At 54.2% G+C, this 18,212-nt stretch overlaps 2 protein-coding genes across 19 annotated transcripts in view; one reads left to right on the top strand and one right to left on the bottom strand.

Annotated features, from left to right (window-relative positions):
* FER1L5 (fer-1 like family member 5) overlaps positions 1-7,566 on the top strand; it is a 59,303-nt gene extending 51,737 nt beyond the window's left edge. For 3 of the 11 annotated variants that reach the window (XM_051835890.2, XM_051835884.2, XM_051835917.2), the window contains exons 36-53: positions 86-248; positions 392-420; positions 1,177-1,227; positions 1,335-1,436; positions 1,670-1,831; positions 2,373-2,534; positions 2,736-2,827; positions 3,148-3,318; positions 3,428-3,576; positions 3,746-3,885; positions 5,195-5,283; positions 5,519-5,614; positions 5,730-5,871; positions 6,051-6,150; positions 6,223-6,416; positions 6,574-6,683; positions 6,904-7,051; positions 7,157-7,566. In XM_051835890.2, coding sequence (XP_051691850.2) covers positions 86-248; positions 392-420; positions 1,177-1,227; positions 1,335-1,436; positions 1,670-1,831; positions 2,373-2,534; positions 2,736-2,827; positions 3,148-3,318; positions 3,428-3,576; positions 3,746-3,885; positions 5,195-5,283; positions 5,519-5,614; positions 5,730-5,871; positions 6,051-6,150; positions 6,223-6,416; positions 6,574-6,683; positions 6,904-7,051; positions 7,157-7,381 — 2,325 coding nt within the window. In that variant the 3' untranslated portion in view covers positions 7,382-7,566. Of the gene's footprint in view, positions 1-85; positions 249-391; positions 421-1,176; positions 1,228-1,334; positions 1,437-1,669; positions 1,832-2,372; positions 2,535-2,735; positions 2,828-3,147; positions 3,319-3,427; positions 3,577-3,745; positions 3,918-5,194; positions 5,284-5,518; positions 5,615-5,729; positions 5,945-6,050; positions 6,151-6,222; positions 6,417-6,528; positions 6,684-6,903; positions 7,052-7,156 lie in introns of those variants that run through there. The other 8 variants (XM_051835902.2, XM_051835900.2, XM_051835912.2 and 5 more) reach the window with 7 other exon arrangements.
* Positions 7,567-9,398: 1,832 nt separating this feature from the next.
* The window catches only part of LMAN2L (lectin, mannose binding 2 like), a 30,432-nt gene continuing 21,618 nt past the window's right edge, over positions 9,399-18,212 (bottom strand). For 4 of the 8 annotated variants that reach the window (XM_002710023.5, XM_070068786.1, XM_070068783.1 and 1 more), the window contains 5 exons: positions 16,006-16,038; positions 14,790-14,951; positions 14,590-14,704; positions 11,100-11,219; positions 9,399-10,831 (listed from right to left, as the gene is read on the bottom strand). In XM_002710023.5, coding sequence (XP_002710069.1) covers positions 10,689-10,831; positions 11,100-11,219; positions 14,590-14,704; positions 14,790-14,951; positions 16,006-16,038 — 573 coding nt within the window. In that variant the 3' untranslated portion in view covers positions 9,399-10,688. The remainder of the gene's footprint in view (positions 10,832-11,099; positions 11,220-14,589; positions 14,705-14,789; positions 14,952-16,005; positions 16,039-18,212) is intronic. The other 4 variants (XM_002710024.5, XM_070068787.1, XM_051835952.2 and 1 more) reach the window with 1 other exon arrangement.

The raw sequence follows: 18,212 nt of genomic DNA, 5'->3' as shown, positions 1-18,212 counted from the left end.
AGAGGCCAGGCGCCAGGGTGGAGGGAGGGGCCGTCCCTGTGGTTAGGGCTGGGGCTCACGCTCCCTGCCCCTCGCTGGGCCGCAGCTCATGCCCACAGAGGAAGCCTTCGCGTTGCCCCTCACGGTGAAGGTGGTGGACAATCAGGACTATGGCCAGCAGACCGTGGTGGGCCAGGCCAACATCGACTTCCTCCAGCCTTATTTCTGTGACCCCTGGGCTCAGGACTACGTCCCCCCGCAGCTGCCAAGTACGGCCCTGGCTCCTCGCCCTTCCCCAGGCCTCTGCGATAAGTCCCTGCCGGGTGTGGGGCACAGCCCTGCCTCCCCTTGGGGTTGGCGTCCCTCCTCCTCTGCCTCCTCCCAAGACTCCCATGGCACTCTCTCCACGCAGCGCTGGCCGAGAGGAAGTACCACCAGGAGGTGAGTTCAGCCTGGGGCCCTGCCTTCTCCTTCACCCTTGCCTGGTACCTGTGGCATCCATGGGCAGAGCCCTACCTAACTGTAGCAGGGACACTGAAGCAGTATGTCTCAGCCCAGCCCCCCACAGTGTGTCTCAGCCTGGCCCCCCACAGGAGTGCTCCCAACAACATCAACAACCACGCAGCAGGTCAGGGCGGGGCTCGAGGGTCTGCATTTCCGAGCCCCTTTGAGTCCAGTCTGAAGACTGAAAACCACACTTTTTCCTTTTTGCCCTGATCCTGTGTGTGTGTGTGTGTTTTTTTTTAAGATTTTATTTATTCATTTATTTGAGAAGTAGAGTCACAGAGAGAGAGGAGAGAAACAGAGAGAGAAGTCTTCCATCCGCTGGTTCACCCCCCAAATAGCTGCAACAGCTGAAGCTGAGCCGATCCAAAGCCAGGAGCCAAGAGCTTCTTCTGGGTCTCCCACACGGGTGTAGGGACCCAAGGACTCGGGCCATTTTCCGCTGCTTTCCCAGGCCATAGCAGACAGCTGGATCGGAAGAGGAGCAGCCGGGACTAGAGGCGGAGGCTTAGCCCACTACAGTGTGGGCCCCACCCCCAATCCTATTCTAAGAGCCCTATATTAAAAGGCCCTCGTGAAGGGCAGGAGGGAGGTGAGCCCCAGCCTTGACTCCCCTCCTCTCCAGGTCTGGGCCAGTGATGTGTGAGGAGCCCCAGCTGCCTGGGCACACCTTGCTCACCTTCTACTTTTCAGATCCTAGAGCACCTCTACAGAAAGTTCTGGTACAAGTCCAGCAAAGCCGAGGTGAAGTAGGCTCAATCCCAGGGACAAGGAACCACCTGTCAGTTTAGGGGGGGGGGGCTTCTGCCTGGGGTAGGGGTGGGGCCAGCATTCCCCCTCTCCCCTGCCAGGATGAATTTGAGCACGAGGTGGATTGGTGGAGCAAGCTCTTCTGGGCCACGGCGGATGACAAGTCCCTGAAGTACAAGTACAAAGATTACTTCACCATAAAGGTTTGGAGGCCCCCAGGAGGGGAGGATGCTGGGAGGGATGGGATTCAACCTCCTGCTGGGACAGCCGGCCAAGCCAGCCTTGATTCCTCCAGGAAGGCCAAGTTAGGGGGGAGGGCGCGACTTCTACATCGTCTCCCGGGAGACAATGCACTACCCACCTAGTCTGCAGCAGGCGGTGCTGCCTGCCGGGCCGGCCGGGCAGATGCTTTGGAGAAAGCCTCTCTTGATTCCAGGAACGGTCTCCCCACCAGCCGGGACCCCTCCCCCCTGCACAGGTGTATGATTGTGAGCTGGAGGCCGTGCCAGCCTTCCAAGGCCTCCAGGACTTCTGCCAGACCTTTAAACTCTACCAGGAGCAGCCCAAAGTGGATAGCCCTGTGGTAGGGGAGTTCAAGGTGTGTGTCCGGCTACCCCAGCTCAGCTGCCCGTCTCCCTGTGCCCCTTCAGCCCCCGGAAGACCCTAATATAAAGCCCTGGCTTGACGTGCTCATTGTAAGGATCTGGTTGGGAAGACCGGAGGAAGCTTTGGGAGTGGAGGAGCAGAGATTAGTCTACACGGGGACCAGAGAGACCCCCCTTCCCCAGGAAGAGGGAGGGCCCTCTTGTTCCCAGCTCTGGCCTCCCCTGTCTCCCAAGGCTGCGGAGCCTTAGAGAACAAGTTTAAACCTGAAGGAACGGTTGGGGCAGAGTGAGTTCCCATCAGCAGAAACCGCGAAGTCACCTAAACCAATCTGGGTTTGGGTCCCTTTCCCCAGCACCCCTCATAAACTCGGCGGTCCCTGCGGGACACCTGTGCTGCACCTGCCACTCCTGTCCCCCCAGTTCTGTCCCCGGCATCCTCTGCCCAGCTCCCTCTCTCTGGAATTCTGGCCAGCAGCACATCCCGGAGGGCTTTACGCTGCTAGGCTGGGTCCCTAACGCCCCCTCGTCCCACAGGGCCTTTTCCGCATCTACCCCTTTCCTGAGAATCCAGAGGCCCCCAAGCCCCCGCGCCAGTTCTTGGTGTGGCCCAGTAGAGAGGACTTCCCTCAGCAGTGCTTGGTGCGGGTGTATGTGGTGCGAGGCATCAACCTGCAGCCCCAGGACTACAACGGCCTGGTAAAGAGCAGCCTGGCCCAGCTCCGGTGCCGCCCCCACCCCCTGCCCCGAACCCCAGCCTTCCCAGAGTTCCCTCAGTCTGCTCACACCCAAATGCTGGCTGCCCCCGCACTCCATGTGGTGCCGAGGGCTCATTTCTGCCCCCATGGTGCCCCGTCCCTGGCCAGGCTGGGCCAACTCCCCGTCCCATCTGATCCGCAGTGTGACCCTTACGTGATGGTGAAGCTGGGGGAGACAAAGCTTGGCAGCCGGGACTCTTACCGGCCCAACACTCTGGATCCCATCTTCGGCACGTGAGTTGCTCTGACTCGCTAGTCCCCTCCGCCTGTGCACACCTCGCTGGGCGTCAGCTCCAGCACACGGGGCCCCTGCTCTGCTTTGCAGCCTGCAAATTCCTAGCCTGGCGCCTTAGATACACTTGGTGCCCAACAGGCGGGAGATGCACCGAAAGGTGGTCCAGTTCCACCCTCTCAAGTTCAGCTACAAGCAGGGGACGGCTGTTGGCAGGAAGCAGCCCATCCCGTGCTCTGTTCTTACTCACCACGAATGAACAAGGGGGCAGACAGTGGCGAGGGCGGCATGGAGACCACATGGCCCACGCTTTCACCTCCAGGATGTTTGAGCTCACCTGCAACATTCCCCTGGAGAAGGACCTGGAGATCCAGCTGTATGACTTTGACCTCGTTTCAGCCGATGATGAGATCGGAACCACAGTCATCGACCTGGAGAACCGACTCCTGTCTGGCTTTGAAGCTCGCTGTGGGCTCTCCAAATCCTACTGCCAGTGAGTGGGGGCCAGGGCAGGACAAGCGTGTGGGGGAGGGGTGGGGTGAGCCCACAGCTCCCATGGGGGAGGCTGGGACCCAGGGCCTGCCTTTCACACATCCCCCCAGGACAGGGCCCTTCCGTTGGCGGGATCAGATGCCCCCCAGCTACCTCCTGGAGCGCCGTGCCAAGCAGAAAGGGCTGCCTCCGCCTTTGTACAGCCCTGAGGAAGACTCTGTCTTATACAACGGGGAAAAATTCAAGCTGGAAAGCTTTGGTGAGAAGCTCAGACACAGGGTGGGCAGGACCAGAAAGAGCTCTCCTGAGCCCGAGGGCAGCCCATCCTCTCCCATCTCCTCCCATAGAAGGCACCGAGTCCACCCCCCAGGCCTGGGGAGGGCGGCTCATGACCTAGGACCCTCTCCTTTCTTCCCTCCCCCATACAGAGCCCAAGCCCCTTCACGTGCCTGGTTTGGGGCCCAAGAAAGAACGCTTGGCACTGTACATCCTGCACACCCAGGGGCTGGTCCCTGAGCACGTAGAGACCCGCACACTGTACAATGAGAGCCAGCCGGGCATTGACCAGGTTTGAGACTGAAACGGCCACTCTCAGCTCTGGTAGGAGGGGCTGGACCAGGAGCTGGGGTACCCCACCACCCAGGACATGGCCCAGGTTGAGGGGGGTGGGCCAAGCATTCAGGTACACACATGCACAGAAGATGGGCATGTTTTGCACGTCAATAAGCACGAAGTTCCACTGATGTCACTTAGCAAATTTCAGAGCTGGAAAACCCATTGACAAGAAATGGAGGCCACCTGGCCACGCGGGAGGTGCTAAGGAGCCCTACCCAGCACCGCGTCCATCGCCTTGGTCTCTCCCAAGGGGTGGGAGGTGGCCCCTCGGGGTCAGTGCAGACATTACAGCCCTGGCACTGGCCCTTCATTGCAGGCTGTCTTCTCCAGGGCGAGGAATCCCAAACGCAGGAGTGAAAATCCCCAAGGGCAGTCTAATTACCACCTATCCTCCAGCCCCCAGAATGGCTCTGCTCATTCCTCTCATCTCTGTTGAGCGGTTTTTTTTTGTTTTGTTTTGTTTTAAGCTTTATTTATTTATTTGAAAGGCAGAGTTACAGAGAGGCGTGCAGGGGCGGGGTGGTCTCCCATCCACTGGTTCACTCCTCAGATGGCCACAACGGCCAGAGCTGTGCCGATCTGAAGCCAGGAGCCAAGTGCTTCTTCCCGGTCTCCCACGCGGATGTAGGGGCCCAAGCACTTGGGCCATCTTCTACTGCTTTCCCAGGCCACAGCAGAGAGCTGGATCGGAAGTAGAGCAACCGGGACTCGAACTGGTGCTCGTATGGGATGCCGGCACTGCAGGCGGCAGCTTAACCCGATATGCCACGGCGGTGGCCCCATGTTGAGTGGCTTTTAAAAATCCTTCTCATGAAATCACTTTTCTTAAGCACAGTTTCCAAAGAGCAGAACTTAAAACTAGCTCTGGTTGTTTGGAAGACAGGACGTGATTCTTTTCAGCGTCGGTAGCCTGCCCCTGGTGCACCATGTACATCTTCTCTTCCTTCTCAGACCTCTGCACTGACCTCCTCTCCTCAGGTTGTGCTCACGCAACGAAATCTCCTAGAAATCGTGCAGTCCCCTCTCACTCAGGGCTGCAAGCTGCTCCATAAGTAACGGCCCAGTCATACCCAACCTCACTGCTCTGTTCTCCCAGCCACAAACAGGGGAAAAGAAGGCAGCTGGTGGGTGGTCATCCCCGCCCCCCAGTGTCAGGAACACACCCTCAGGAGACCTCAGAACCTGGGCCAGGGTCCCCCGGGGCCAGCCTGCTGAGAACAGAGGCTGGCAACATCCAACCACCTAACCCGTCCTGGCCCTAGGGAAAGGTGCAACTGTGGGTGGACATCTTCCCCAAGAAGCTGGGGCCTCCAGGCCCCCAAGTCGACATCAGCCCCAGAAAGCCTAAATGGTGAGTGGCAGCCATTGTCCCATCCCTGCGTCCCACAGGACGCCTCTGGGCTCAGTGCTGAGCTGCAGTAATTCTTTCTCTGCTGGGACTAGAGGAGGCTCCTCGGGCAGCTTCCCTCCCCTGAAGCCCCTGAGTTCAGCCAGAGCCCCGAGGGCAGCCCCCGCCCGTGTCCCCTTCCCGAGGCTGCAGCTGGGGCGCCAGTCCTCGGCAGAGCCTCAGCACGCGGCGGCCGCAGGTACGAGCTGCGGTGCATCATCTGGAAGACCGCCAGCGTGGACCTGGTGGACGAGTCACTGACCAGAGAGAAGATGAGTGACATCTACGTCAAAGGGTGAGGCGGGCCAGCCCCTGGGGTCCTGCTGGGGCCACCTCTCCACCACCGACCTGTGCCTGGTGGGAATGGGGACCACACACGGGAGCCACGGCTGAAAGGACTGTGGCCACAGGTGGCTGTTCGGGATGGAGAAGGACATGCAGAAGACGGATATCCACTACCACTCCATAACCGGTGAGGGCAACTTCAACTGGCGGTTCATCTTCACCATGGACTACCTGGCTGCAGAGTGTATGTGCGTCCAGAGCGAGAAGGTAACGGGCCCTTCCCGGGCGCCCTGCCTCAGGGACCTGCCAGCTGAACAGGACACTAGGACCCGGCCCTCAGGTGGAAACCCTCTTCCTGGACAGTCTACACTGCAGGGTAGTGGGCTACTTAGGGTCCACCAGAGACCTCAAAGAGGCCAGTAACACGCTGTCCTGCCACCACCCAGGATTACATATGGAGCCTGGACCCCACGTCAATGAAGTTGCCAGCCCGGCTCATCATCCAGGTCTGGGACAATGATACGTTCACCAGTGACGACTTCCTAGGTGAGGTCCAGGCCCAGGGACCGTGGCCCCGGGACGGGGGGCTCCTTGTTGATGCTGTTTCTCCCGGCGCAGGGGTCCTGGAGCTGGATCTGTCCGACATGCCCTTCCCAGCCCCGAGCGCCAAGCAGTGCTCCCTCAGGATGATGGACCCGGACCCCAAGTGGCCCCAGTTCCTTCAGCACAAGCGCTTCTCCCTCTTCAAGAAGAAGATTGTCACGGGCTGGTGGCCTTTCCAGGTCCTCGATGGAGACAAGTGGCACCAGTCGGTAAGAGCTGGGGAAGGTGTCTGTGGCATAGGACTGCTGTGCCATGTAACCTGGCTCTAACAGACCGCTGGGAACCTTAGCGACACCCCTTTCCCCTCTGGATCCCGGGAAGAAGTCCTAATCCTCCCTCGCCTCCCTCCACCGGTGATGTTCCCAGGGCAAAGTGAAGATGACTCTGGAGATCCTGTCACAGAAGGAAGCCTTAATCAAGCCGGCGGGGCGAGGCCAGTCAGAGCCCAACCAGTACCCTACACTCCACCCTCCCCTGTAAGGCCCCTGCTGTTTGCATGGGGTGGTGGCCTGCGGGCCTACAAGCAGAGCAGGGTAACTGCTTCCCACCACGCCACTCACTGCTGCTGCTGCCACCTGGAGGGGGCAGACTAGGGCGGGGGCCGGGGGGACACCACGCTGCCTTTTGAAAAAGCAAAGCTCGCCTTTGCGAGTTCTGCCCTCCCTTCCCCCCGATACCTCCTCTGCTCACGCACAGACGTCCCGATGCCACTTTCTCGTGGTTGCGATCACCTATTCAAAACTTCTGCATTGTTTTCTGGAAACGTTACCGCTACAAAATCATAGCCTTGTCAGTCATATTGGTCATGGTGCTCTTGCTGTTCCACTTTATCTACTCGGCTCCGGTGAGTGGCAACCAAGGGTACAGGGACAAAGGCGCTGGTTCTCGGGCTGGCCGAGGACAGCCCCTCCCGGCTGCTACCGCAGGCCAACTCGATTGTCCTTTCTAGAACTATTTAGCCATGAACTGGATCAAACCTGAAATGCGGCTGTATCCTCCCATTAAAATAGTCAATGTCATCAGTTCACCAAACACCAGCAATGCCAGCTCCACCCTCCTCATCACTGAGAAACCAGTCCTAGTGGATACAACAGACCAGGAGTGGCAACTCGTCCAGGAACCCAAGAATCAGATGGATGACATTTTCCCAGAGCTCCCAGACACAGGAGACTAATTCACTGATTTATCTGCCTTTCCTCCTGCTCACTATCGGCCCACCCCCAGACTTCCTACCCACTCCCTGTTTCTGTCTCCCAGGGCACTCGAAGAGGCTAGGGGTATTCTGGCTACTGTGCTCAGGAACCGCTGCCCCACGAGCAGGGCTGTAATTTTCCACTGAAATAAACAAGCTTCCTGACAGACGCCATCTTGTAATTTGGGGGTGAAGACGACAGGAAAGGCTGAAAGCGCCAGCCCTCCAGACCAGACTCGGGGATGGGGAATGGTCTCACTTTACACACTTCCTCTGGTCCACAGGGGCTCATGGGGGTGCACGGAATCCATCCACTGTGTGCACGGAAGAGCCACACGGCCGCCCGGGCACCTCCTCCCTCCAGCACAGACCCAGAAGTACAGCTCCCAGAACACTGTTCACCCCCATTCACAAGAGAACCTTTTTCTGGAACAAAATGCAGGAACTGTGGCAGGACATGTAATGCTAGGTCGGGCTGAGCGGTGGTTCCATTCTTCCCCTCCCTCTTTAAAATGCTTCATGTGGGGCTGGCACTGTAGGATGCCGGCTTCCCATATGGGTGCCGGTTTGTTTCCCCGTTGCTCCACTTCTGATCCAGCTCCCAGCTATTGGCCTAGAAAAAAGCAGTGCAAGATGGCCCAAGTGCCTGGGCCCCTGCACCCATGTGGGCGACACGGATCTAACTCCTGGCTTCAGCCTGACCCAGTCCTGGCCATTGTGGCCATCTGGGGAGTGAACCAGTAGATGGAAGATCTCTCTGTGTACCTTTGTCTTTGAAATGATAAATCTAAAACAAAACAAAACAAAAAACTCCTCGTGTGTGGGCCAGTGCTGTGGTGCAGAGGGTAAAGCCATTGCTACCAGCAACCTGTATCAGAGTGCCACTTGGAGTTCCGGCTGCTCTGCTTCTGAACCGGCTCCCTGCTAATGCACCTGGGAAAACAGCAGGAGATGGCCCAAATGCTTGAGCCCCTGCACTCAAGTGGGAGACTCAGATGAAGTTTCTGGTTCCTGGTGTCAGCCTGGCCCAGAACTGGCAATTGTGGACACCTGGGGAGTGAACCAGCAGATGGAAGGTCTCTCTGCCTTTCAAATAAATATACCTTTTTTTTAAAAAAAAAAAAAAGACCCGTGCCGTGGCTCACTAGGCTAATCCTCCACCTGTGGCGCTGGTACTCCAGGTTCTAGTCCCGGTTGGGGCACCGGTTCTGTCCCGGCTGCTCTTCTTCCAGTCCAGTTCTCTGCTGTGGCCCGGGAAGGCAGTGGAGGATGGCCCAAGTGCTTGGGCCCCTGCACCCGCATGGGAGACCAGGAGGAAGCACCTGGCTCCTGGCTTTGGATTGGTGCAGTGCACCGGCTGTGGCGGCCATTTGGGGGGATGGCCCAGCAGAAGGAAGACCTTTCTGTCTCTCTTTCTCACTAACTCTGCCTGTCAAAAAAAAAAAAAAAAAAGGCCTCATGTGCTCTTGAGCTAGAATCATATAAGCACCCCCAAGTTCAATCCCTCTTAACCCACGCCTATGGTGGATGAGACCCTCTCTTCCTGCTCCCCTTCCTTGGCCATCTCAGGAGCCCTTAAAGGTCCTCGCATCACAAAGATCCAATCCATCTCCCCTTGAACTCAAAATACACAAAACACCTATCTCTTCTACCAGTCTCCTTGGTCCTAGGCCAAGCTGTAGAGCCCAGTTTGTCCTCTGGCACCTGGAGCCACTGTCATGGTGAGGATGTCATTAGGAGGAGGCCTTCTTTCTCCACCCCACCTCCGTCCCACCTGCGGGACAGCAGGACAGCCTGTGCCGCTCGATTGAGCACCTAGGAAACAGGAGACCAGAGCCCTGTGTGCAGCCACGCTCCCCCCACCCTTCCGGGCTGAGTGGAGGGCTTTCCCAACCAGAAGGCCCAGCAGGAGTTGATGGGCTTGAGGCTCAGGAGACGGGCCTGCGCCTGTCCCTGACCTCACCCCCCAGAAGAAAGGACACTCACTCAGAAGCTCATGTTCGGTTCCATCAGCCATTTTAAGAATTTCCATTGGGCTACAGAGGTCCACAGGAGAGCTCAGAGTTCCAGGCCCTCCAGGAAGACTCTGGCCTATAACCAATTTGATCACAGGGCAGACACGTGAGCAGCATGTGACCCCTTGTCAGATAAGGCAGTAGAGTAAGGACTGACACGCAGAGGACTCGGGCTTGTTGTTCCATGACCACGAGCTCTTCCAGGCACAGATGATGAGGATCTATTGCTCCCAGACTTGCAACAGGACAACAGCAGCGGTTTCTTCTCCATCAAGAAAAAAGCAGCCAGGTTTCCTCTTTGGGAAGTGTCCAAGCCCAGGTGATAGGAAGAAAGCTTCCTTACACTTCAGCACTCAAACGGGATTCCGAAAATCATGATCAACACACAGCATGCAGCTAGGCAGGCTCCAGGGCGTCCTGAAACATCTCCACGTGGTCAGACCACATGACTGACGCTGCGTTCAGTGTCAAATGTGGAGCTGGTCAGTTTCACAGTTAATCTCATGGCATCCATAAAGTCCTCCAAGTTTATTGATATGCACACACTGAATTCCAGCCAACCTTGACCGAAGACCTGAAGATCTGAATAGAAAGGTTGCAGACACGCCATCAGACCTAAGCCCCTGCTACAGAGCAGAAGCTGGAGCCGTGAGCCAAGCAGAAATCCCCAGGGCCCCTAATAAGGCTCAGTTTGCGCTGCAGCCCAGGCCCCAGCAGAGAGGTATCCAAATGTCTGTCCCAGCTCAGGCTGCACACAGAGAGGATGATGAACGGCAGGAGAGGACGGTGAGGCAGGGAAGAAGCTCCCGTCCAGATCCTCAGGTGGATACAGCTCGGGCAAAACGCAAACCAACGCCTGGATGTTTACAAGGTATGCGAGTTACCAGTTTTCTATTGTTTATGGATTGAAAAGTGAAGCAGAGAGGCCCTAGGAATCCAAGGTGGCCCGGGCTATCAGATTCTGTTCTGTGGTTTTCGCATCAGAACAGCATACGTTCTCTCCACGCCTCCTCTCCCCCAGGTGGAGGGACGGCAGGGAAAGGCACATCACAGCAGCACTGCCCTGGGGTGGGTGGCTTCCTGGACCAGAGTCAGATGTCTCAGTGGGTGACCCCTGGGCCGCGGGATCCCTGCATCCGAAGCTCCAGTGACGGAACATAGCCCTGAGCGCTGCTGGAGACCGGGGAAGACCTGCAAGGCTGCGTGCCCAGGCCAGCGCCTGCTCTCCCCACACCTCACGGGGATAATCACAGACGTGACGGTGGCAGGAGGGCTCAGTAGAAGCGCTTTCGGCTCTGTTCCTGCCATTTGTTGTACAGTATGATACCAATGACAATGGCAAACACGGAGAACACCAGAGAGAAGAAGACGATGAGGAAGAGGGCCAGGCCACTCAGGGGCGGCAGCGGGGCTGTCACTGAGGAAGCAAGAGAGAAGCAGGTCAGAAATGGGGGGCCCTCCAGTGCAGCAGCAACCTACAAGCCGGCCAGTCCCGACTCTGACGCCCACTTCTGGGGGGCCAGAGCTCACACGCTCCCTTTTCCCCTGCTGCGCCTGCGTAACATGAGGACAAGTGGAAAAGCAGGTGCAGTGCAAGGACAGCGCCCTGCAAGCTGTGAGTCCTCACACATCACCGCAACCTCCTCCCTGCCCATGGGCCATTTCCCAGAATGCCCTGTGCTCACTCTCAGGCAGCTTCATGTTGTCCACGGAGGGCAAGAACACATCTCGATGCAGCTTCTCCTCTTCTGGGGTTCTCTCCACTGTCAGTTCAAACAACTTCAAGGAAATGACGTCATGATTATCTAGACAAAAGGAATGACAAGCAATCTCAGAGAGGGGTATCTTGGAGTCAGTATCTTGGGCCAAGCCTCTGATCAACAGTTAACTAGCAGTGACATTGAAAAAAATAATCCGAGGGGCCAGCACTGTGGTGCAGTTGCCCATATCAGAGGGCCGGTTTGAGTTCTGGCTGCTCTGTTTCAGATCCAACTTCCTGTTACAGTGCCTGGGAGAGCCGTGGAGGATAGCCCAAGCACTTGGGCCCCTGCCACCCACGTGGGAGACTACAATGGAGTTCCTGGCTCCTGGCTTTTCAGTCTGGCCCAGCGCTGGCCACTGCAGCCATCTGGGGTGTGAACCAGCAGATAGAAGATCTCTTTCTCTCTCCCTCTCTCTGCCACTATGCCTTTCAAATAAATAAGTAAATTTAAAAGAAAGAAAGACAACAAAACTGGAGCCTCTATGTTTTCATCTAAGGATGGGCAATGGGGCATATTTCATCTTCTTTCATATTTCAGTTTTATCAACACACATGTATTACTGTGTAATTTTAAAATTTAGAAGCAACACAAATTAAATCTCCTATCATATGTGAAACCTTCTAGCACAGTGAGAAGAGGCACAGGTGATACAGCTTCCTGTCAGTAAAGACCTCCCCATCTCCCACCCCCAGACACACATGCAGCCACGCAGGACAGGGAAAGGGCTCCTGGCAGCTGTCTAACGAGCCACTGGCAGAGCACAGTTACTGACTAGAACACACTGCCTTCCACACCATGCCTACGTCCTGGCAGCTCCTTTCAATTTTTTTTTTTTTTAAGATTTATTTGAAAGGCAGAGCTACAGAGGCAGAGGCAGAGAGAGAAAGGTCTTTCATCTGCTGGTCCACTCTTCAGATGGCCTCAATGGCTGAAGCTGCACAGATCTGAAGCCAGGAGCCTCTTTAGGGTTTCCCACGGGGGCAGGGACCCTAGAATTAGGCCATCTTCTACTGCTTTCCCAGGCCACAGCACAGAGCTTATCGGAAGTGGAGCAGCCGGGACTAGAACTGGCGCCCATATGGGATGCTGGCACTGAAGGCGGTAGCTTTACCTGCTACACCACAGTGTCAGCCCCTCCTTTAAATTCTGACTCTGAATCTCCCTAATAATTATCAGAGAAGGGATCAAGAAATTAGAAACTGGGTTTTTCTCTTTATAGTGTCACTATAAACTCACAGATGTAAACATACTTCATGTGTGTCAATGCACTGATGCTCAACTCAACCCATCTTTGTCAGGTGGAGCCTAGTCAACCTGGCTCCTGAATCCTTTCACAGAACCAAGAAGGTTCTGATAATTCCCTTGCTTTTCTGGGAAGGTCTGGGTTCCTATATTTCAGGCCTCAGGTTGAGCATTAGCCATGTCTCAAGGAATGTCATGTCTCATTCCTTTGAGCAGGAGTTGGTATTAACAGACCACACACCTGGGGTCAGCGCTGTGGTGCAATGGGTTAACACCCTGGCCTGAAGCACTAGCATCCCATATGGGCACCAGTTGGAGACCCGGCTGCTCCACTTCTTATCCAGCTCTCTGCTATGGCCTGGGATAGCAGTAGAAGATGGCCCAAGTGCTTGGGGACCTGCACCCATGTGGGAGACCCAGAAGAAGCTCCTGGCTCCTGGCATTGGATCGGCGCAGCTCTGGCTGGTTGGGGCCATCTGGGGAGTGAACCATCAGATGGAAGACCTCTCTCTCTCTCTGCCTCTCCTCTCTCTGTGTAACTCTGACTTTCAAATAAATAAATCTTTAAAAAAGAGAGAGAGAGACCACACATCTGAATGCTGGGGATGCCCCTTGCTGCGAGTTTGGTTACTTGCTGGGGCTTGGATTCCTGGTCATGTCAATTATTGAGATGGCATCCACAGCTGCTTAGGCTGCAGATCCCTAAATCCTAAAATTCTGGATTCATTTTCAACTGGGAAAAGCTTTAGCTGTTAGAGCTAAGTTTAAACCACAAGACAAGATAAAATATGAAGGGGGAGGTTGCTCCCCAGAATGCACAGGCATCAAAGCTTGGGACAACTGGAAAACCACTTTTCTTGGCAGTCTTCAACAATCCACTGCACTAACAAGTGAGAGGATATCAGCAAGAAGGACCTTAGAAAAAAAGATACAAAAATTTGCATTTAGGGGTATCCAATGGGAGAGAACACAGACTTAGGCATCATCACTGAATTCCTACAGCAGGGGCTAGCATTGTGGCATGGTGGGTAAAGCTGTCCACTGGATGCCAGCACCCCTAATGGGTGCCGGTTTGAGTCCTGGCTGTTCCATTTTTGATCCAGCTTGCTGCTAATGAGCCTGAGAAAGCACAGGAGGACGACCCAAGTGCTTGGGCCTCTGCACCCATGTGGGAGACCCAGATGAAGTTCCTGGCTCCTGGCTTCAGCCTGGCCCAGCCCTGGGCATTGCAGTCATTTGGGGAGTGGATCACAGGATAAAAGAACTCTTTCTTTCTCTGTCTCTCCCTCTCTGTAACGATGTCAAATAAATAAATAAAACAAAAACAATGGCTGGAGCTGATGAGCTGTTACCTAGTCCAGATGAGTATTTTCCTTTCCATTTTGTCACATGAAAGTTCTATTCCAAACCAGCTTTACCCATAATAAATATTGTTCAATTCCCTGTTTCCAAAAGACGTTACAATTGAGAGCAAAGCAAGGAAGAGAATAAGCATTTAAAAAGAGAAACTCCAAATCAGGCATGAATTGGAAGAGAAATCAGAGGAGACTCATGAATAAAAAGAACCAGGCACTGTCAATGCCACCTAAGTAAAGAAGACAGGAATTTCATAGTTAAATGAGTTGAAGAGGGGACAAGGATAGAGCACTGTAGATGGCAAAGGAATAGCAGTCCTCCCAGGAGAACAATGCTAACAAGGCAGAGCACTCGGGTGCAAGTGTGGCAGGGCAGGAGGTGGATGGGTAGGGAATGAAAACACCTGGACACCCTGCACATCCGACGTCTTGCCAAATAGGAGAGTCCAGGGGTCAGTTAGGAGAGGGATGGCAGAGCAGGGAAAAGCTTTGTTAAGAGGAGGGAAACTGAGCACACCAGGAGATGAGGAGGGGCCTTGACAGAGGAAAGGGAGCCACAAATGTGCAAGTAAACAACAAGACACAGACTGGCAGAGCTGGCTTCAAGAAAGCCTAATTCTGCTTTCTGGTGGCACCAAGCTTCCCCCTGAGACAAGTGAACTAGGAAAGCCTGGGCTGGGGTCAACATGGATGAGAGTACAGGACTCTCTGGTGAGCTCTGCTCATCTGGCTCTCTCCTGTGACAGGCCTGACTAGGGAGTGGGCATGGACAGGAGGCCTCACTCAGCGCAAATGATGAGTGCCCACTGCTGTACCCGAGAGATCCCCAGTAATGGAGGAGGTGCCGAAGTAGTAGCCCCGGGGCAGCCGGACCCCAGGCACCTCAATGCAGTCCCTCCACTCATGCTTGCCGTCGATATCCATCATTATCTAGAATTAAAAGAAAAGATAAATCAGGGCCATCCCGCAAGAGCCAACCAGCCACACTGCCAGGTGGCCCAGGCCAAGCACTCACCGTCAGATGCCTCTTGACATAGCGAATCACAAGGAAGGTGTCATAATGCAGGTTGCGGACGATGGCTGTGCAGCCCCCCAGCTCTGTGGGCCGCCCGTCTCGCTCATGGTCGTAGCTGAGGGAGCCGTTGTTCACCATGGCTGAGATGTAGGGGAACACCCGCTGGGAAGCAGGGGAGGAGAGGCAGAGACAGTGAGAAGGGCGTTTGGGAACACATGCATACATGCACACAGAACACAGGCACACAGACCGCCGCTCTGCCTCACCATTAGCAGACCTGAGCACTCACATTCAGATGGTCACTCGAGGGACATGCGCCCAGGACGGGACATACTTGTCTTCAGTAGTTCTCTTTGCTCCCAGTCCAGGATGGGCCCGAGACGGCCCCTGTAAGACTCTGGGGTCTGACTCGCCTCCCCTCAGGGACCACCACTCGGTACCTGCATACTGCTCAACATTTGGAGGTTCCCTCTCATACACCTATACCACTTCCCAATGGCTATGGAAGTTCTTGGAGAAAAGCATCATTTATCACGTTTCTTAGAAATATCTCCACTCCAACCCCATCCCTTCCCTGCTAAGGTGTTTTGCACACAGTAGGTACTTTGAAAATACCTGTGTGACCAGCAGGGATACCTTTTCATTCAGGATAGCATTTGTCAAATTCTAAAACCCTGCAAGTATACGCCATGCCAGATGGATGAGGACCCCTAAGGAACACTGCCACAACTGAACTGCCGAAGGGGCTCATCCAGCCTCACTGACGGTTCCTCATCAAGACTTCCCAGCCCACCTAAGGCTCATGCACACATCACTTCTCCCAGGAATAACACTAAGAGGACAAGGTTCTCCCTCCATAGGAAGAGAACTGAATATTGCCTCATAATCCACTCATTTTCCCACTGACTTCAGAGGCCCTCTGTCTCCAGCAGAGTTGTAGGAGCACATTCTTCCTGAGGAACTAACAGCTGCAGACAAGCCCAGTGCCAAGGCAGAGCAGACAGGCAGAGTGCAGACAGGAGAGGGTACATGAAGCATGCCACTCGTTTGATGAATTCCCCATTGTCCCAGATGGTCAACATGCAAAGTGGAGATGCAGGTGAGACCAAATACCGGGGACTCCAGAGACAACAGCCACGTGGATTCTAAGCAGCAACAAATGTTGGGTGGACACAGGGCAGTAAGGGAGGGCCATGGTGGGTCAAGAATTAAGTACCTGGACTCCTGGAGAATATCGCCTCTTTTGGGCCTGAGAGGGTCCAGCAGGTTATTACAAAAACAAGAGAGGGCACAGAAGACAGGAGAGCAAGTCAGAAAGAAACAGCAACAGAAGAGCTGTGACCCAGGCTGTGATGGATGAGCAAATCAATCTAACAACCCAACCTGAATCCCCAAACAGCCCGTGGAGCGCATTCAGCAACTCCGTTCACCCCTCAAACTCATGCAAAACTGAATACACAGGTGCTTGTACATTTTTTCTAAGAATAGGCTCTTCAGATTCTCAAAGGAGTCCATCAGGAAGACCTCTCCAATCCATGGAGGGTCCCCAAAGCTTAAAGGAGCTTCATAAAACCCACAGAATGACACTGGCCAGGCAGGCCCCACTTAGGTCTCTGGGAGTCAAAGCTCAAGCTACATGTCTACACTTAGATTCCTGTATTTCCATAGCAAACAGAGAGACAAGAGAGACAGGGCCAAATTCTTCTAAATTAAAGATGTCTTTTACTGCCCAGGATCTCAGGATTTAGCTCTTACCCAAAGACAAAAGTCCTACCACTCACGAGACCATGAAATTAACTAATCCAAAGGGATCATTTACCCTCTAATTGAGTCTTATGGATATAAAGTTCCAAACAACTGTTGTCATTCTAACCTACAACACGTGGGCAAGGAAGCAGCTCCGTGGGAGCCTTGCAGCACACAGATTTACAAAAATCATCAAGTTCACATGGATTTGACTTTGCTCCAGAAAACTGCCACAGTTCTTAGTTACTATCCATAGGAGCTACTACAGAAGCACAACTCAGGCCTGTCCAATAGGAGGGGTGGGCAAGAGTGTGACCCCAAGGCATTCATTCCTCTGATACTCAGCACCTGTTAACAGCCAGGCACTGTTCCAGAAGCTGGGGATCCAGTGGTAAACAATACGGACAGGTAGGTGTCTGCACCCACAGAGTGGGCAGTAGATTGGAAGAGAGAAACAATAAAAAGGCACATAGGATTACTGCAGAGAGTGGCAAATACTATGATGAAAACAACCACATGATACAGCAGAGAATGACGAGGGAACCTCTGTCTGAGGCAGCATCTGAGCTGAGACCCAGGTAATTCGAGGAAGCCCACTAAAATGTCTGGGGCACAAGAAGGGTGAGCCTGGCACAGTCAAGGAACCAGAAGGCAACAGGTGTGTCTGAAACCAGCGAGGCAGGAGCCACAGCACACTGGCCTCAGGGAGCCCAGTGAGGAGTCGGTGCCCTTGAGCAGTGCCCCAGCTGAGTGCCACCTGTCACAGGCAGCATGTATTCAGGACAGCCGCAAGCATGGAATCGACCGGCGGAAGATCAAATCACTGTGAAATTACTCTTCTGCAACCGTCATTTACAACTAGGGGATTGTGGGCAGGTTATCAAGAAATACTTACAACTATTTACAGCAATAGTCTTCTGAGAGAAAACACCCAATTCCAATGAACAATTCAGGAAAAGAGGAGACTAAAAACGTCCTAAGGTGTGTCATGTATCAATTAAGTCACAAACAAAACGTCCGTGGGAGCTCTGATGATCCCAAGAGTGCTTCATTTATCACCTCTAGACTTGTGATCAGACATTGATGCTGCAACTTTATAGAGTGCTTAGAACAGCGAGTCTTAGCCTAAGGGTGCCTTACCCTACCCAAAGCTGGTACGGCATCCAGTTGTCCATTATCAGCCAGGGTGAGCTGGGATGAAACAGGACCTCCTGGTGAAGTGTCCCAGGTGTACACATGTGTGGGTCCCTCGGTCAACAGCCTCACTCAGCAGGTCTAGCGTGGGGCAAAGATTATGTGTGGCCAACGGTAAGCAACTCTACACCAGACGCAGAGCCCCATGGCTTTGTGGCTGTGATATGTCTACCTCAGCAACTTGTGACTTGGCCTTCAACTTTTAACCTCACATTAGCAGTAAGTCTTTAAATACCACCTTATTTTCCATTCTTAGTGAGGAGTTTCTGAAGTGTTTCTTGGGTAGCCACTAATATCACACTGCAGCAAAAGTATTTTACCCTTGGAAAGCAGCCTACTGCTGGAACTAAAGTTGAAGAATCACAATGATTCATGCTAGGTGGACATTTTATTCCTAATTTAAGAGTCACCAGAAATGAACCTCCAATTTACTGTCCATATGATTATTATTGTGTGAAGAAATGCTTTAAGCTTTTTGTATTA

This window comes from Oryctolagus cuniculus, chromosome 2, assembly GCF_964237555.1.
Source record: "Oryctolagus cuniculus chromosome 2, mOryCun1.1, whole genome shotgun sequence".
NCBI lineage: Eukaryota > Metazoa > Chordata > Mammalia > Lagomorpha > Leporidae > Oryctolagus > Oryctolagus cuniculus.
This window is presented reverse-complemented; position numbering and strand designations above follow the sequence as displayed.